General features: G+C 28.8%; 1 protein-coding gene across 1 annotated transcript in view; it reads right to left on the reverse strand.

The window, feature by feature from the left end:
* The window catches only part of retn (retained), a 104,729-nt gene that overhangs the window by 4,343 nt on the left and 82,212 nt on the right, over positions 1–18,174 (reverse strand). The window contains exons 6-7 of the mRNA XM_065513357.1: positions 16,281–16,353; positions 9,491–9,674 (exon numbers count right to left, since the gene is read on the reverse strand). Of these exons, the coding sequence (XP_065369429.1) occupies positions 9,491–9,674; positions 16,281–16,353 (257 nt within the window). The remainder of the gene's footprint in view (positions 1–9,490; positions 9,675–16,280; positions 16,354–18,174) is intronic.

The following is an 18,174-nucleotide window of genomic DNA, read 5'->3' on the forward strand; positions in this document are numbered from 1 at the left end:
ATGTATTAATGTACATACGTATGAATGTATCTACGTACGTACGAATGTACAAGAGTAAGTATTTATGCATGTATCTTAAAGTGTAAGTATTCAGCGTATGAATGTGTATATAAAAACTATTTAATTTTCTTTTTACTCATATAATGGTTATTTGTAAAACAAAAAACCAAGATTCATTTAAGTCTTAAGATGTTGTTTGTCTGTCCGTCCGTCCGTTCGTCCGTCCGCTCATGTATCCAATACAAATTTGTATCTTTAGCATCATTATCCTTTGTGTCTGGTTGTGCAAAGCATGTGTATTTTTGTTTTCTGTGTGTGAATGTTGTTTGTTCATGACTACACATTCTGTGAATTATCAAGTAAACATAACAGTTGAAAAGGAAGATTTTTCTTCAACTCGCTTACATTAACACTAAACAATGCACAGTGGTTCCTAAACCACTTTTCTGTCATACATTTGAAATTCCTTTTAAATATGAGGTTTAAATTTATATGGAATATATTAATTGTTAAAGCCAATCAAGCCTCTCAAATTCAAATACATAATGTAATAATGAATTTCTGTTAAACAAAATCTATACCCTGTCCCCAGTGTGCGATGTGAGACATGATGCTAATTATTATAAGCATGATTACGATAATTCATTACAAGTCACATACATACTACATATGTATGTATGTACTTATGTTTATTAAACCAGCCCTTAAAAAGTAGACTGGATTTTCTTATTTAGTTGCTAAAACTGATGGGATAACTAGAATCCTTGCCGGAAATCCATTTTAAGTTGTGAAATTGTGTAAACTAATTGTATGTACTTTTTAAGATATCTTCAAATGTTTTGCTATATAAATAATATTTCTTAAAAGTTTGAAATAAATCTTATCTTCTAAAAGATATAAATCATTAAAATATATACATAAGCAGCTAAAAATATTAATTACACCTCAGACATACCATTGAGTAGTAGTATGGATCTCTAAAGAAAAAAGTACTTTTTAAGATTGAAAGTACTAAATTATTTATATGCTGGATTCGCATATGGGCATTTCCATGTCATCGTACGTGACATTTGTACGCCTATGATGTGGAATAGATTTTGCAATAATAAGAGTATCAGAAAAGTAATTTGGTTTTTTACGTTCCATTCAGAGGGTACTATATTTAAAAAAAATAATAAGTTCTTTCTAAACATTGTTGTCCAAAATTAGGGTATATCGTATGTGACATAAAACGAAAGTAATTTTGGAGTACATTAAAAATATGCTAAAATTTGCGAATCGTAAGAGGCGTTATTTTTTCTTTTAATTTCTATCCGACATATTTAAATAAAAACAATCTTTGGATGATTTTATAATAAATAACATTTAATATCGTACGTGACATACCGCACGCGACAGAGAATACTCTTATAGTAAAACAATATATATTCTGTATATATATATATTAAAGGCCTTATTCATAAACAATTTTTAAATTGGTCGATTGGCCAGTGGACCGCACAACACACTACAGGGAAAATTCGTTCTTTAGCCGTACTGTCCGTATGTGAACAAACTTGCCGCTCAAGTCTTTCCTGTCATTTTCAACGTCGGAAAGTTCAAATCGAATGTCCACAAACATTACTCCCTCTTTCCTCCCTCCCATAACCTATTTTCCTAGTTCCAACACAATGCTTTTCATGAGTAGGGGTCCAAAAAAAAAAAATTAATTTACAACGTTTTAAAATCAAATTTTGTATGGAAATTTTGCTTTAAAACTTGTTTAAATTTAAATTTTTTTTTATGAATATGGGGGTAAAAAACTAAAAAATAACTGAATAATTATTCGGGTTCAAACAGCAAGCTGATAATAGCAAAAAAAAAACATCAGACCCAAATTCATTTTATACTACATGCTAATTGGGCGCTTAGTTTTCGCCGCCATCTTATCCTAAAACATACTAATTAAATTAAAAAATTAAATATGTAAAGTCAATTTAAATTACATATTATTTTTCACGTAGTACAATTTTAGTGTTTTCTCCTAATTAGATCATCATCTTGAAAAAAAGTTTTAAGGGTTCCAGTTTTTCAGTCGTGGTTATCATTCTCTTGGAATTGCCCATATAACGAGTTAATAGGTAAATGACATGTGGTTTTGATTTCGTAATTCAACTGTGAATTCAATAGGACATGCGCAAAGATTGAAGAAAGTATTGCTTCAAGTATGAACTTGTCTTAATAAAGTCATTGATTATGTAAGGGAGCTGGGTAAGCAATTAAGAATACCAAACGAATAATAGCTTAACGTCTCCTTTAACACACTCATGAAAAAGCTTATTTTATATAAAGTTTTGTGTTGGGAACCAAAGTTCATTTTGAGGAGGTGACTGTAATTTTTTTATGCATTTTTATGTGAACATTGGTTTTTTATTCAAACAAAATAGACGTAGATTCGTTCAAGAAATATCAGTGAAGTTTTAATTGAACTGTGAACATCCAACCAAGATAGAATTGAGTTTTTGGCTAAAGCAACTTAACTTTATTGTATATTGCATTTTCATTAGCATTTTATTTTGCAATTCAATTAACACAATGTTAAGTCAATATGCATGCCAAGAGTATTTAAATTTAAATTTGATTTTAAAGCACATTTCATTTCCTGTTTAAAATATTTAATTAATGTACCAAGTCGTACAATTATAATGATGATATGAAAAAACAAAGCTAAAATTAAATTTGTTTATTACAAGATAATATAATTTAGCAAATACAAAAAAAAAAAACATTTCCCAAATCAAATATCTATCCACATAGATGTTGGTTCTGTTTGTTTGTCATCTTTATTGAGTTGAGATGCATAAAGAATTTGTTTTTGAATTTTCTATTGTTTGTGGTGGAATTGTCTAGAGAAAAATTTCTTTACAGGTAAATAATTTTACCATCGTATCTCACTCACTAACCAAGATCACAACGCATCATTGCCATCATTGTCGCTGTTGTCATCATTATCATCTTATTAGCATTTGGTTGTGTCACTTTGTTTTTTTTTTTTCGAGTACAATGAATTTCATTTGAATTTTCAAGTATAAGTACTAGTGTATATGAGGGTGTGCGTGAGTATAAAGCATGCAACACCACCGTGCAACATACGTACATTAATAGTACGTATGTATGTAAGAACGTATAAGTATAAATATTAGTTGTAATGTTGATTTAGGCATGTCTACGAATGATGATAAATTTATGTATGTATGTATGTATGGATTTTTATTTACCATAAAAAGTTAAATAAAATTCTTATGAAAATTATTTTTTAAAGTGTTGTCTTTAATGCATGCAACTGCCAGCGACGCTTAATATCAAAGAGTTAAGTACACATACACTTATACGAATAATAATTCTTAATTCTTTGTAATAGACTTTGAAAATAGTAATTCAATTAGGATGGATTTTAAAAAAAAAACTATACTGTGTATGTGTGTACATAAATATATTCTTTTGAATTTTGTTATTATACTCGTATTTGTTTGACTGTGAAATAGTCAATCATTCTATTCAATAATATATTTTAGTTTGTAAACAGAACATACAACTAGATTTTTATTTAATAACTAGAGTAGCAGCCATGTTCCTTTGATTTGAAACGTACTACAAGTATGCCGAGCTTTCTTTGGAGAGCTTCAGATAGCTCTGAAAAGAAGCAAACACACATTGACGAGCATAGGAAATTATATTTATAACTTTATAAATCCAAATCAAATTGTGATTCGACTGTTCGGAATTCCGAGAGACTTAAGAGAATCTTGTATGTAGAATAATTCCAAAATCTTTCTACTCAATGTGGATTTACTGCATGTAACATGTCCGTACTGTACAATAACGGTCGAAAGAGTTCTTCTTTAATTCGAATTTCAGTCGTTCGAATTTACATATTTAAATGTTGTACATAGAAATTAGTCTTTTATACAAAACATATGAAATATTACTGCGGAAAGTTTCTAAAATCCGTACGATCAAGTCCCTGTATTTACATTGCAATTACAATTACAGCAACATTATAATTTAACACCTTTATTACAAACTGCCTATAACAAAAAGCAAAAATAAATGTTTAAAATGAAATCGTTTTATTCTACTACAATCTGGCATATCTCAAAAATATGAGCGAAGCTGCGCATTATTAGAAAACTCGATGGAGAAACGTTGAGCTGAATATGTATTGCAGTGCAAAATGGATTTAAATACATGGCACACTAGCACTATTCAATGTTTAAGTTCAATTCATCGCTGAACAAACACAAGTTCAAAACGAAAACTGTGAGAAACTATTTAAGAGTATTTTGTCTTACATATGTACACGTAATTGCCCAGTAAACAATTGCTGTCGACATGTAAGAGTTTTCTAAAAAAATAACCGAATTTTCTAAAATTCATACATTTCTGCAGATATTCTGGGGTATCATTGGATAATTATGTGACAAGTCTGCACATTTCCTGAAGGAAATTTGTGGTTTATTTGCTTCAATTAGAAACTATTTTACTTTTAAAATTCACAGACTGTGCTTTAAAAAGCTACTAATTTTTTTATTTTACCTAATATTCAACAACCAACCCGAAACTGTTCTAATGTACCTCATATTTCCGAATTAATTTAATTATTTTAATTGTAGAGCCTGTTTAGCTAATTTTTTAGGTCCCTGCTTGACTTCTTCTCAATTCCCTCTTGTATCTTCATCTTTAACAGAAAATTGTGGATACTCCAAATACTGTCCGGAATCGAAAATGAGTTTGATGACATTTTCGGTTGCGAATGCCGCGAGCAAATCTGTATTCGAATGTAAGTATGTAAATTTTCTTTTGGTGTATCATTAGCTTAGTGTACACTAGGGATGCCAAACGGGACTGGGTTTTACAAATCCCGGGGTTCGGGATTTTAGAAATGTAAATCCCGGGATCCCGGGATTTTTCGGGACCCCGGGATTTTTCGGGATCCCGGGATTTTTCGGGATTTCGGGATTTTTCGGGATTTTTCGGGACTTCGGGATTTTAGTTAAACGTCAAAAACATCAAATTCAACAATAAAAACTATTAATTTCATTAATATATTTAAGTAAAAATATAACAAATCAAAAACTAATGCATTAAATTAAAATAAAATGGTCCATGATTTCCCCTAGCTCCATACAATTGTCCCCCGGAGTACTGTTTGAGCAGTCATAAATATCTTGATTATGCGGCAATCCTTATAAAATTTTGCACAAAATAAGTTGTAAGTACTCTGAAATTATACTGTAGAGTACTGCGGAAATCAGGCTACATTTGCCCCTAGTCCCCTTCAGAAAATAACTTGAACATAAAGGGAGACGTGCTGCTCCCTGATTCAAATGAAAAAATCTGGCTGCGTTTGGATTCGAAGCGAGATTAGTATTATAAATATGCTGAAATTTAGCTTTCTAAGTATTTTGGGTGCTTCAAAAATCTTCCTAAAATATCAAAAATCTCATAATATTTCGGGATTTGTTAATCCCGAAAAATCCCGGGATTCTTTTTCACAAATCCCGGGATTCGGGAAATCCCGATCCCGAAAAATCCCGGGATTTTCGGGATCGGGATTTCGGGATTGGCATCCCTAGTGTACACACGTTACGTTTAAATCGTAATTAAGTAAAAATACACTCATTCTGGCCGACTTCGGCAAAAAATGTTTAATGGGTATAAAGTGCATGTACATTTACACGTCTTCAATAAATCAATATTCACGTACATACATGTTGTACTCGTACGTGAAAATATTAGGGTATCCATTCGAATAATGTTCTTGCGAATAGTTATTCGAATAAATTAAAAATGGACATTTTAGAATAATTCCAATCATATTATTAATTATTTCACATTCTTTATAATTTAAATTTAAATAAATAATAATGTCTTACATATATAGATGAAATTATTTTGACAAATTTCAAATAAGATATCCGACAAATAATTAAAATTAGATGGGGAGTTTCCATCACAGTAAATAAATGGCTCGATGGTATCTTCTTAATCACGCTATATGTATATATTTGTCTGTTACTGTTAAAATAAATAATATTAATCAAGATGTTAGCTCAGAATAATGTGGTTGGTATTAAACGTGATATTGATGATAACATTGTTGATTATTGCATTGAAATAAATGAAGAACATGTTCTTAAAATCTATATAAAAGATACTATTAATTAAACGTTAGACGATGCGACTTTATGTTCGAATTGACAAAGAGAAAAACTTTATTTAATAAATTCCAATTATTCCAATGATTCGAATAATTTTAAATATGTGATTGAGTTAAAATCTCTTATTCGTTTTATTTAAACAAAAGAAAAATCAAATAATTTGGATACCCTTGTAAATATACATACATAAGTAATATTCATATTCATATACATATCTATGTATTTGTAAGGAAATAATTGTATATGTATCAGTGAATACATATGTATACGTATGTTTGTACATATTTAATTTTATTTAACAACAAATAAACTTGTTATTTAGTGTATCAAGCTCAGCTATTGGTCGTTGGTTACTGTAACTTGAAAATAAAATGAGTACAATCACATTGTGCTCGTAATTGTATTACTGAATCTTTTTATATGTACATATCTATGTATGTATGTATGTGCAAATGTATCTATGTGGGTATATTATGACAGTGTGTTGATTAAATGTGAATGTGACGGCTAATTCGTGTATGAGCGCGAATAGAGAAATGAAAACAAATGTTTCAATGAAAGTAATACAATTAATTTTATGAACGCCATTTTTCATTTACATCTTTATTTATTTTTTAATTGTGAGTACTTAAATGTTTTATTTTTCATTTGACAGTTTAGCTTTAAACTCGCATCGAGTACAGGTTTATTCTACAGACTAAAGAAACCCTATTAAAAAATCATATAAAAAAATTAGCTAATGTTTAAACATACATATGCATGTACGTATTAAGGATTCTTTTAGATGAAGCGTCATGTCTACTAGCGTGTGCTTCTCGTCAAGTCATTGACACATACCACAACCAGTGCAAAACCAGACAATCAGCCATCAAAAAAAAAAGAAAAAACATCAACCAACAAATAAACTAACCATCCATCCAGTCCGTCTTGCTAACCCAACTACCGACCACCTCTGATATTTTCCAGTGTTATTATTACACCGTTACTACCACATTTTCCATGGAGTTTTAACTAAAAACTAAAGTTCATATATTTCCTCTTTTTTTTTGCTCATATTTTTGGTTGTTATTGTTGTTCGTTTTCTGGGTGTTGGTCTAAGTTATAGACCGAGACATAGAGACGCATAAAAATCATGTTTGAAACATGATTGACTGGCTGACAAACTGATGGCGGACCTTAAAATTTATAAAATGCAACAACTACAACGACTGCAATACATATTCAAACGCACACAAGATTTAATGCTGTGTTTCCTTTTACAATGTTGCTTTAGTGCAGCAACAAAATAAGCTATAAATTATGAATTAAATTTTATTATTTTTAATATTTACAGATACTTTGTACAAATAACTAAAACTGCACAATAATAACACTGTGCTACAAAGTGACATACATAGTGTTCTTTAAACTCTGCTTATCGATGGTAAACACATTTTGAGAAATAATTTCTTAAAATGAAGTAAACTCTCAACTTGAATGAGAACAACGTCAACTTCTTTTGCGCCACCCTAATATATAACAAGTAAGAGAGCTATATTCTTATATACCCTTCACCAAATTATACTTCAAAATACAAATTTGAAATATTTTTAGGTAAACAAAATTTATTTTTTTTTTCGAAAGTTTTTTTTTCATTTTTTGGAAAATTATTTTTTCGAATTGTTATTTTAAATTTTTTTTTGTAAATTTAAAATTTTTTTCCGATTTTGACCCATTGTAGGTCCAACTTACTATGGTCTTATATACGTCGTTGCAAAGGTCTTTGAAATATCTATCATATTGTCTATATTAATGACTTAGTAATTCAGATATAGGTAAAAATAGAGGTTGTCCTGGTTTTTTCCTCATATCTCAGCCATTTGTGGACCGATTTTGCTGATTTTAAATAGGAAACTTATCGAACGCATGTCTGACAGAATTATTGAATATTTGGATCCCGAAGATATCTGGGGTATTCGGAAAATTGATTTCAACAGACAGACGGACGGACATATCTTAATCGACTCCGCTATCTATAAGGATCCAGAATATATATACTTTATAGGGTCGGAAAATTATATTGTGGAAATTACAAACCGAATGACAAACTTCCCTTCACAAAGGTGAAGGGTATAAAAAAGCCTCTATAAAAATTAATTTGTGGTTGTTTTAATTTTTGCTTAGCATACTTTTATAAACTTTGGAATTTAAATAATTCTAAGTTGTGCATTTGAAATTTATTGGTACTTTTTTAAATCCCTAATACATCCTTGATATGTTTGATAATAGTAAAATTATCGGAGTTTCCAACATTGGATATACAAAAGATTGAACTTGAAATATTGCAGAACCACTTGCACATAATATTGAATTTTTGTTGATTCAAGTTTGTATACTTTGAAAGAACTGCAGTGTCAATAATAACGACAATAGCATAAACTAAATAATAAGTTAGTAGTAAGTTGTACATTGGTACATAGATCCAACATTCGCCGGGATCCTATATTTGCCAGAGATTTGTTTTATTGTTACACCAAAACAGTTGAGTACAATGTATTATCGTTGGCTGGCAACAATTTAGCTGCTGCTGCTGCCGTTGCCGATGTTATTGTTGCTGTAACCTTTTTATTATTTTACATTTTTATTGTTGTTAGACAATAAACGTCTGTTTAAAAACTAATTTCATTGTGGTTTGTCATAATCTGCCATCTTTTCATATTTCTAAATACATGAAATACAACTTGTATGAGAATGAATATTGTTTTTGTTGCCGTATTTTTGTATTTGCTCATGTAAAACTAAAACTAAATGTAAATTTTGTATTTGTATTCCTTTTTTTTATTATTATTGTTGTTGATGTTTAAATACTAAAATAGTAAAATAGTTTGATGTGGAAAATTTGCCCATTATTTAATAAATTTTACTGTCATTTATTTAGTACAAGTACCTACAAGTACAGGGTGGCGCAGAATGAGCTATATGGTTTGAATTCTGTATACCTTTTTTAATTATTATTATTTTGTTTGTTTTTTTTTCAGCATTTTGTGAAGAAGACTTGGGGGATTTGATTTTAATTAATAAATTAATTAATGGGCATTACACCCGAAATTTTAAGAAAAGTTATGGAAAATGTGTTAGAAGAGCAGTGATCGCACACTTATAGGATATCATTTTCAAAGCTTATATGATATCATTTTCGTATAGCTAATTCTGCGCCACCCTGTACATACATAAGTATATATGTATAAATGTACATACGAATACCAATATGAGAACAACTGGTATTATAACAATTAAGATTAAAAACTTACTGTGTACGTAGTGTGAACGCTGCACTTGTTATACTCGATGGCAGATGAAGTCCCTTTATGATTTCCTGCCACAGCTTTTTGTTAATAACATCGACGAGACCTCCTCGAGCAATCACTAAATTATACAGTTCATAAAGATCCAACACTGATTTTGCCATTATTGGTAAACGATTGATGGGTGTGCCTAGAAATATTAAAATATCAAATAAATATGTATGTTAAGTATACGGAACAGGTAAAATAAGTAATTTAATAATATTTTTTAATTAAAAAATATATCTATGTATAAAAGGTAATCTTAAATTTATATTTCACAATTTTAAAATAATTCATTTAGTTCTTACAATGGTTGTATGATATGCTGAATCTTAAAGATATTTTTATATTCTTATAAATGTTTGTACAGATTTTAATTCAAATGGTTTTATTATGTGGAATGTAAAATCAAAATTATAAATTTGAATATTAATAAAACATAATTATAAACCCAAGAATATGTGCTTAATTTTATGTAACGGTTGCGAAAATATTGTTGTCCAGCTAGATTTAAATTACGAAATTCTGCCATTATTGAGATTTCTAGTTTTCTAGAATTTAAATTTGAATAAAAAACAAATGATTTTTTTCGATTGCCCATATTATTAGTACATACATACATATGTATGAACATTTTTTAATAATCAATTGTTGTTTTTTTGTTTTATTTAATTACTGGTATAGAGTATACAAAAAAAAAAACACATATTTAATAGCAATCATACATATTTAACAACATTAAACAAGAAAAGAGTATAAATTATCAGAGAATCATTAAAAACAATTTAATGATCTTAAGTAGATCTTTAAACACCCTCACACATTATTGCCAACAAAAACAAAAGCAACAACAACAATAATAATACCAATAAACTAAATCGATAAACAATAAAAAGAAAAAAAACATCAACAACAAATTAATGAAAAGAAAACAGAAACAATTTATAATAAACAAAAAAAGTAATTTGTAGTTTCATTATGTTAAACGTTTTTTTTTTCAATTTTTATTGGTTGCATTTTATTTTATTCGATTTTTCTGTTTTGCTTTTAAATTTGATTTTTACAAATGAAATGAAACGTTTTCAGGCACACAGATCTGGGATGTAGCTATTGTTGTTGCTGTTGTTGTTGGTGCAACATTTATGGATATTTTTTTGTGTTTCTGATCTGTTTTTTTCTTTTTGGCATCGCTCAAAATATTTAGTGAGTTGTGATCTACTTAAATTATACAAGTATAAACAACAAATACTATCACTCGTAGTGTGTCTGTGTGCCTCAGTATGGATCGATGGATGGATGTATCTTGACGTATTGTACTCCTCGTGCGATGTGTTTTGTTGTTTTTAGAGTTGGCCCTAAAGGTATCAATCAAAATATATGTATGTTCGTTCATATATAAATGTATGTATGGAAATAAATCAATGTATGTACAAGAGAGTGTATGTGTGTGGTGCATACAAATATTTATGATGAATAACTGATACTGAAATAGCAAGGTTGATGGACATGTTGATTGTTGTACTGAGAAACCAAAAAATAAATATAAATTAATTTATATAAAAAGTCAATTTGTGCGCCAGCAAATGGATTTAACAATTAACAACACTCAATTGATTGGTGATCGTAAAAAAACAGTAAATTATTAAAAATCTAATCATCGATTTTATTGTAATGATTCTGTAAATGATATGTAAGTATGGAATAGTAATTATAATGGCTTATATGAAAATCCTACAATAATGCCAGTAAAAAGTTTTAAAAAAAATAATTCATTTATCAAAGGGGCAACTTTAAAAATATTTTGTGACTATTAAATCTAAAGAAAAATACTTTCGAGTTTCTGCAGAAAAAAATATTTTCAAAATATGTATGTTTTATCATTATCGTGATTTTACGGCAACTATATCAGAACTCGCTATAAATTATAAACCAACTGATGAAGTCATATAACTTCATCAGTTAATAATTCAGTTTGTTCATAGATGGCGCTGTTACACAAAACAGTAACCATTTCAATTCGCTTTGAAATGTCTAAAAATCAACATCCACAGTGAAATCTAGTGTATTGAAGCAGAGATGGCACTGTTGGCACAAATACAGGGACTAAAGAACTTATTAATATTTCGAATCTGAAAATAATAATAAAAAAGTCAGACAAGTTGTATATTCGGCATTGACGTTTAAAAATCCTGCATTTGTAGTAAAAACATTTTTTAGGGAAAGTGAATAGGGAAAGTGAATAGGAAAGTGAATAGGGTAATTTTAAAATATACAGGGTTGTATAACTACCCAGCAAAAACTTACATTGAAATGTAATAAGTTAAAATGCTAATATGTATAAATACTCTTCACCACTTATACATTGGCATTTTAACATATTATTTTAACACCGTGATGTCATTGGAGGCAAGTAAAATAAGTTATTACCACATTCGCTTACAAATAGGGGCAAATAAATAAGTATAACATACAAAATATTATTTTTCTTCTCATTCATATCACACGTGGATATTTTTAGAAAATATTTGAAAGTTTTCAAGATGTATTTTCAATTTGTATTAGATTTTAATCAACTAAAATTTAATCAATAAAACGTTAAAGCGTTTTATTATGAAATAATTCTGAATTTTGTAAATCAGCTCATAAACAAGTACTTATGTATCAGATTATATGCCAGCCATTACTAAATTACTTAAATGTAATGCAGGTGGTATGAAGTAGTCATTGAAAGGTAAGCTGTTCAGTAATTGCAAGTCATTAAATCTTAAGAAAAATCTAGAGTATGCAAATAAATAGAACAATTAAAAACTAACCAATAAAAATACACCTTCCAATAAGCAGCTCTCATTGTTGAGCTATTAATTGCTACAAAAGTACATACACACATTCAAAAAGCAAAAACCAAAATGAAATATTTTAAAAGACATAATCGAATTTAAATAAATATCTGCTGTAAATACTGTATTAATAAATACTAGACATTAAGTAAGAAATGTGAGGTACTTAAAGAAATGTGTATGTACAAATATTTTGCATATTATACCCTCCTGATATAAACTTTACAATTATGGCTTAATTAATAGTGTATTACAATACCCCCAAAAAAAGCCATAATGTGTTTAATTTTTTTTTATTTTAAACATTTCTGGTGTGACATTTAATCACTGACTACAATACGAACGAATATTATACATATGACTTTGATGACTTTTTCACAAGGGTCGTACATTGACTACTGTATGTACATTAGATGTGCCCTCAGATAATACATATGCTTTGGATGGGTCTTATTTTGTTCTTTAGCTGCTAAAACTAACTGCTGCAAAATTGGATAACTACAACCCGAGACGGAAATCGAATGAAAGTTGAAAAATTGGGTAATTTGATTTAATAAAAAAATTTTCTATTTAACTATGTATTATATTTTTAATATTCGCAATAAATCGTATCTTCTAGAGAAAATTAATCTAAAAATGTATACATTTATTATTTAAATATACATTTTTTTAGAGAAATCGAATAAAATTTACATTGTTTACACAATTTCACATCTTTCAAGCGATTTCTGGCATGGGTTCCCGTTATCCGATCATCCTTTAATTTTAATTTTAAAGACAAAATATCACTTATCTAAGGAAAATCTGTTTTTTAAGGGCTGGCCTAATGTACACAAGTCTTTATTTGGCATATGTGTACATATGTATGAGTTTTTGTATTTTGTTACATCAAGAGTAGTCAATACCGTCTTCCCCCAATTGTAGAAATTGTATAAGAAGAAAAATAAATAAATAAAATCAAAGAAATTTAATACACCAAATAACATAAATTAAAAACTCAACTAAAAGGGGGTCTTGCATAAGTAGAAAATTTTATTTTTATTTTGAGAAACGAGGTGTTTTTATTTTATTTTAATTTATCATTTATTTCAGTTTTTAATACTTCTCATACATTCTCACACCAAAGACGACAACAACGCAAACACACAATCACTCAGACAGTAATGTGTCACTTCAATCATTATTTTATTGAAAATGAACAACAACAACATCAAAAATGATCGCCATCAGTAGGAGCAACAAAATTGTGAAACATCACATCAACAGCAGCAGCAGCAACAAGATGTGAAACATGTGTTTTATTCATGCATTTAATTCATGTTGTTTTTGTTGTTTTGTTATTATTTTGTTGCTGCATACAATTACGATTTAAACTAAAGCAACTACAAAATTAAATAAGAATTTACATTATGTAGAGTACGCACATGGATACATATGAATATTAATATTTATGCATGTCTGCCACTAATGGTGGATTTATAAAGAAACTGTTGTTACGATTCAATGAATTGTCAAAGTGTCATTATCGTTTGTAATTTGATTGATATAAAGAATAATTTTTTAGTTCTAACAACCATAAAAAATTTCTGTTTTTGGTTGCACTTAAAATTGTTTTAATTTTTTTTTAATTATTACATATGTTTTTTCTTTCGATTGTTTCTTTTACTACTACATTTTTATTCTTCTAGATTCAAATGCATTTATGTAGGATTTTATTAAATGAAAAATGTTCCTCAAATGCATCAAATGTCATAAAGAATATTAGATTTTTAATATGAAAACATTTTGAAATCTACATTTATGAGGTGACAGATTTTGTCACATGCACTGATGGATGCAATATTGAAAATGTTTTTGGGTGTGTGTGTTTGTGTGAATCTGATCTACAAAGTGTATGTACATACATATTTTAAAAATGATATTAATGTTACTTACATAAATAATTATGTATTTACGTAAATAATAAATGAATTAAATTAAATTTAAATGTGCCTTGTGATGCATATAAAATTAGTTATGTTCTAGAAACCCACAGCAAATATGGAAAATTAAATTTTTTATATCAAAATAATATTGAAATATTTGGTAATTTTCAGAGAAATACTGCGCTATTTTTGAATATAAATATATAGTAGGAGAAATATACATCCATATTTATGTAAATCGGCCTTAAATAAATCAGAAATAAACCTAAAAATATTGAATGTTGCTGTCTTTTAGTCAAATTAACTGAACTATAATTTCTATAAAAAGTGTTATTTATTACCACCCTTTAACTATTTGAAATGTGTTTTAATGAAATCTTTTGTGTGAAGAAAATTTCTACTTTTCCTCCTCCCAAACATGCGACTGGTGTTCCGCCCGTCTATAAAATTGTTTATGCAAATAATAAAGAAAAATGTTCATATTAAAATACATTTATTAAAGCCGTAAATGAAATACGCTGCAATGTCACGTCCAAAATACATCATTATAAAACACTTAAAATTAATAAACAAACAAGTATTAAAAACTGACTAAAATATTTTTCAAAATCTTAAAATGATGTATGAGGTACATACTTATGTATGTATGTATGTATTTATTTATTTTTATTTAATTTTTCATTTTGCTTTTGTTTCACATTTACGAAATGAACAATAACGTTCATTTGACATTTAATTAACATAATTTTTATTATTAAAAGCATCTGAAAGAATAAACAACAACAATCATGAATATGTTTGAATGTACATATGTAGAATGTACGTTCGAAATTATTTTAATTTGAAATGCCACCGAATGCTCCTTGCAGCATCCAAACGTAGTTTTGTTTTTTTTTTTTGTAGAGAAAAAAAGTATAAATGAATGTCTGAGAGTGTGAATACATTGGGTAATAAAAACGAATTCAATGACGGACGGACGGTCGGTCGGACCGAGAGAGACAGAGTCACACACACAGGCAGGCAGACAGACAGACGGACACGCCAAATGAATGACTTTAGAAGTGACGAATCGTTCAAGTGTTGATCATGTCATTAGCAATCATGTTGACGTTGATGTGCTTGAGATTTTAATGAAAATGTTCATTTCATTTTCCCCTCAAAGTAGGAATAGCTATGTGTGTACATTAGATAGATGGACTCTACTAAATGCAGGAATGGAAGAGAAATCCAAATAGTAATAATTAAAATAATAAAAACAATCTACGAAAACAAAAAGAAGACGACTCAGCATGTGCATGTGCTGTTGCATATAATTTAGTACCATTTCATACCAAAAAGTACCAAAAAGTACCAAAAGACGTAAATATTTCAATTTCAACTTACATCCTTATTCCCAGTAATCTAGCTTCAATCGTGACTGTTTTGCAAGTTTAAATTAACAACCAATAATTTATATAAATTTTGTATCATTTATTAAATATAAATGGGAGGTACTATAAAAAATGTACTTTTAATATGATTTTCATCCAGAAAGTTGCATTTTGATACTTTTTAGTACTAAACATTACCGATCGTTTATGTGGTTTATTATTTATTTATTTTGTTTGTTTGTTTCTGTGGAATGAATAAATGTTGTTTTTGTTTAATGTAAAACAACAGTAATATTTAATGCATTTATAAATAATTTTATGGCCAGTCATAATACTCATAATAAAAATGCATGAAATTTATAATGAGACAGACGCCTTTAAATAAACATTTTCCTCGATCGCTCCCGTATGCAATGTTTTGACAGAGCAGCCACAACATTGACAATAAAAACAATTATCCCTCTTCTCTCTGTGTCTGTGGCTACTGTGATGTCATTGAAATTATTAATAATTACATATGTATGTACATATTTATTTGTATGGCCTACACAAAATATTAATTATAAATACGTAGTAGTATATGCTACAAAAATAAACAATATATACATATATAAAAACTCACCTCTTTTTTGCATAAATGAAAACAGATCATCAAGGAACTCTTTACGCTTCGGATCATCATTGATCTCGTACAACTGTAAATACAAAGATTTGAAAAGAAAAATAATTATTGAATAAATGATTATAGATCGGCAAATAGTAATAATAACAATAATAATAATTGAATAATACACATATGAATGTAGATAAAGAAGCACAATAATAGGTGACAATAGCAATAATAGGTGATAAATATTACAACAGACCCTCCAAGTCAAGTCAATAAGTACTTATGTATGGATGTGTATGTTTGTATAAAGTACACAATGGGACTATTATTAACATTATTAACCCTCAAGTGTCAGCATGCGCCTGTTCTGCATTCAAAAAAAAAAAACAAGAAAATCAATAAACTTACAAAGATACGAATGAATGAATAACAACAGCAAGAACAATAAAAAGTATGTAGTTTGTTGTATCTATCGGAGCTAAACACTCAAAACAATCACAACAACAAAACACAAAAAACGACAATAATAACCCGCAAATTTCATGACAAGGCAATCATTTTGTGCCCAAAAGACAAGATCATTATCGGACACAGTCTGATGTTCACCGACGTCAGTTTAGCACCACAGTAGCGCAGGGGTTTGTATTTTTTTTAATCTGGTTTTTGTTTTCTACAGCTCACAGGGTGGTGATGATGACAATGTATTGTTGGTTGGAATCGTACAGACTCAGATAGAGAGAGATAGGTAGAGTAAGAATGCCATAGAGAGATGGATTCATCATTGGTGGTTAGACTTGCCAACCGTCCCGTTTTCGACGGGACAGACCAGTTTTAGAGTCGAATGTCCCGTGTGCCGGCGATACTCTGAACGGGACGCCATTTGTCCCGTTTTGAAAAAAAAAACATAACTTTTTCATTAATTACCACAAAAAATATAAAGAAATCAAAAATTGGAAATACCAATAGACAAGAATGCTTTAATTTCTGAAATATAGTATTTTCTCAAAAAATCACTATTTAACAACATATTCTTACTCCATATTCATATTTTAAATTTATAAAAGCTTTATAAAATAAAATTTTCATACAAAATATTTTTTATAAACCTTTAGTGCATTAACTTCTATTATATATTAAACTAGCTGTCCCGGCAAACGTTGTTCTACCATAGCTCCCACAAAGTTTGAAGACTCCCACTATAATAGTACTCCAGATATGCATTAATAAATTTTTACTTTGTATCGGAGGTGCCATGCCCATTGTACCTATATAGGTCAATTGTGAATCTAAACCATCCAGGGACTCAAGATGAAGAAGATAATGTTTACAGTATACATTCATGAAACATAAATGGCACGATACTCGTTCTAGGATGCTTGTACCTTTAGTTAGAGCTGAGTTGTTGGTCCATTCCAATTTCAGAGCTAAGATGTGCTAAATTTGTTGAATTTATTACTTCAAATAAAGATTTAATAAAAGCTGATAAAATTGATTAAAAATATAAATTCAAAATTATGGACTGAAATAATTAAACTTTATTAAAGTTTATCGTAGTAAAATAAAAAAATGTGAAAGATTTTATAAACAATTTTTTGAAACAAATTAGATAAAATTATAAAAAATAAATTTTCAGACAAAATTTGAAAATCTCGCAGTCTTAATTATCCAGATATTTAAAATTGACTATGTACTTTGTATGGAAAGTGCCACACCCACTGTTCCGATCCAGACCATTTTTAGCTAAACTCCGTACAGTAATTAGAATTTGATTCATACTTAGTTTAAATACATTACAATTATAGTACTCCAGATATTCGAAATTATGTATTTACTTTATATGAGAGGTCCCACGCCCACTAACACAATATCATATTCACCCAAACTATGTAGAATAGTAAGGGTGATA

The sequence above is a fragment of the Calliphora vicina genome, chromosome 5 (genome assembly GCF_958450345.1).
Source record: "Calliphora vicina chromosome 5, idCalVici1.1, whole genome shotgun sequence".
NCBI lineage: Eukaryota > Metazoa > Arthropoda > Insecta > Diptera > Calliphoridae > Calliphora > Calliphora vicina.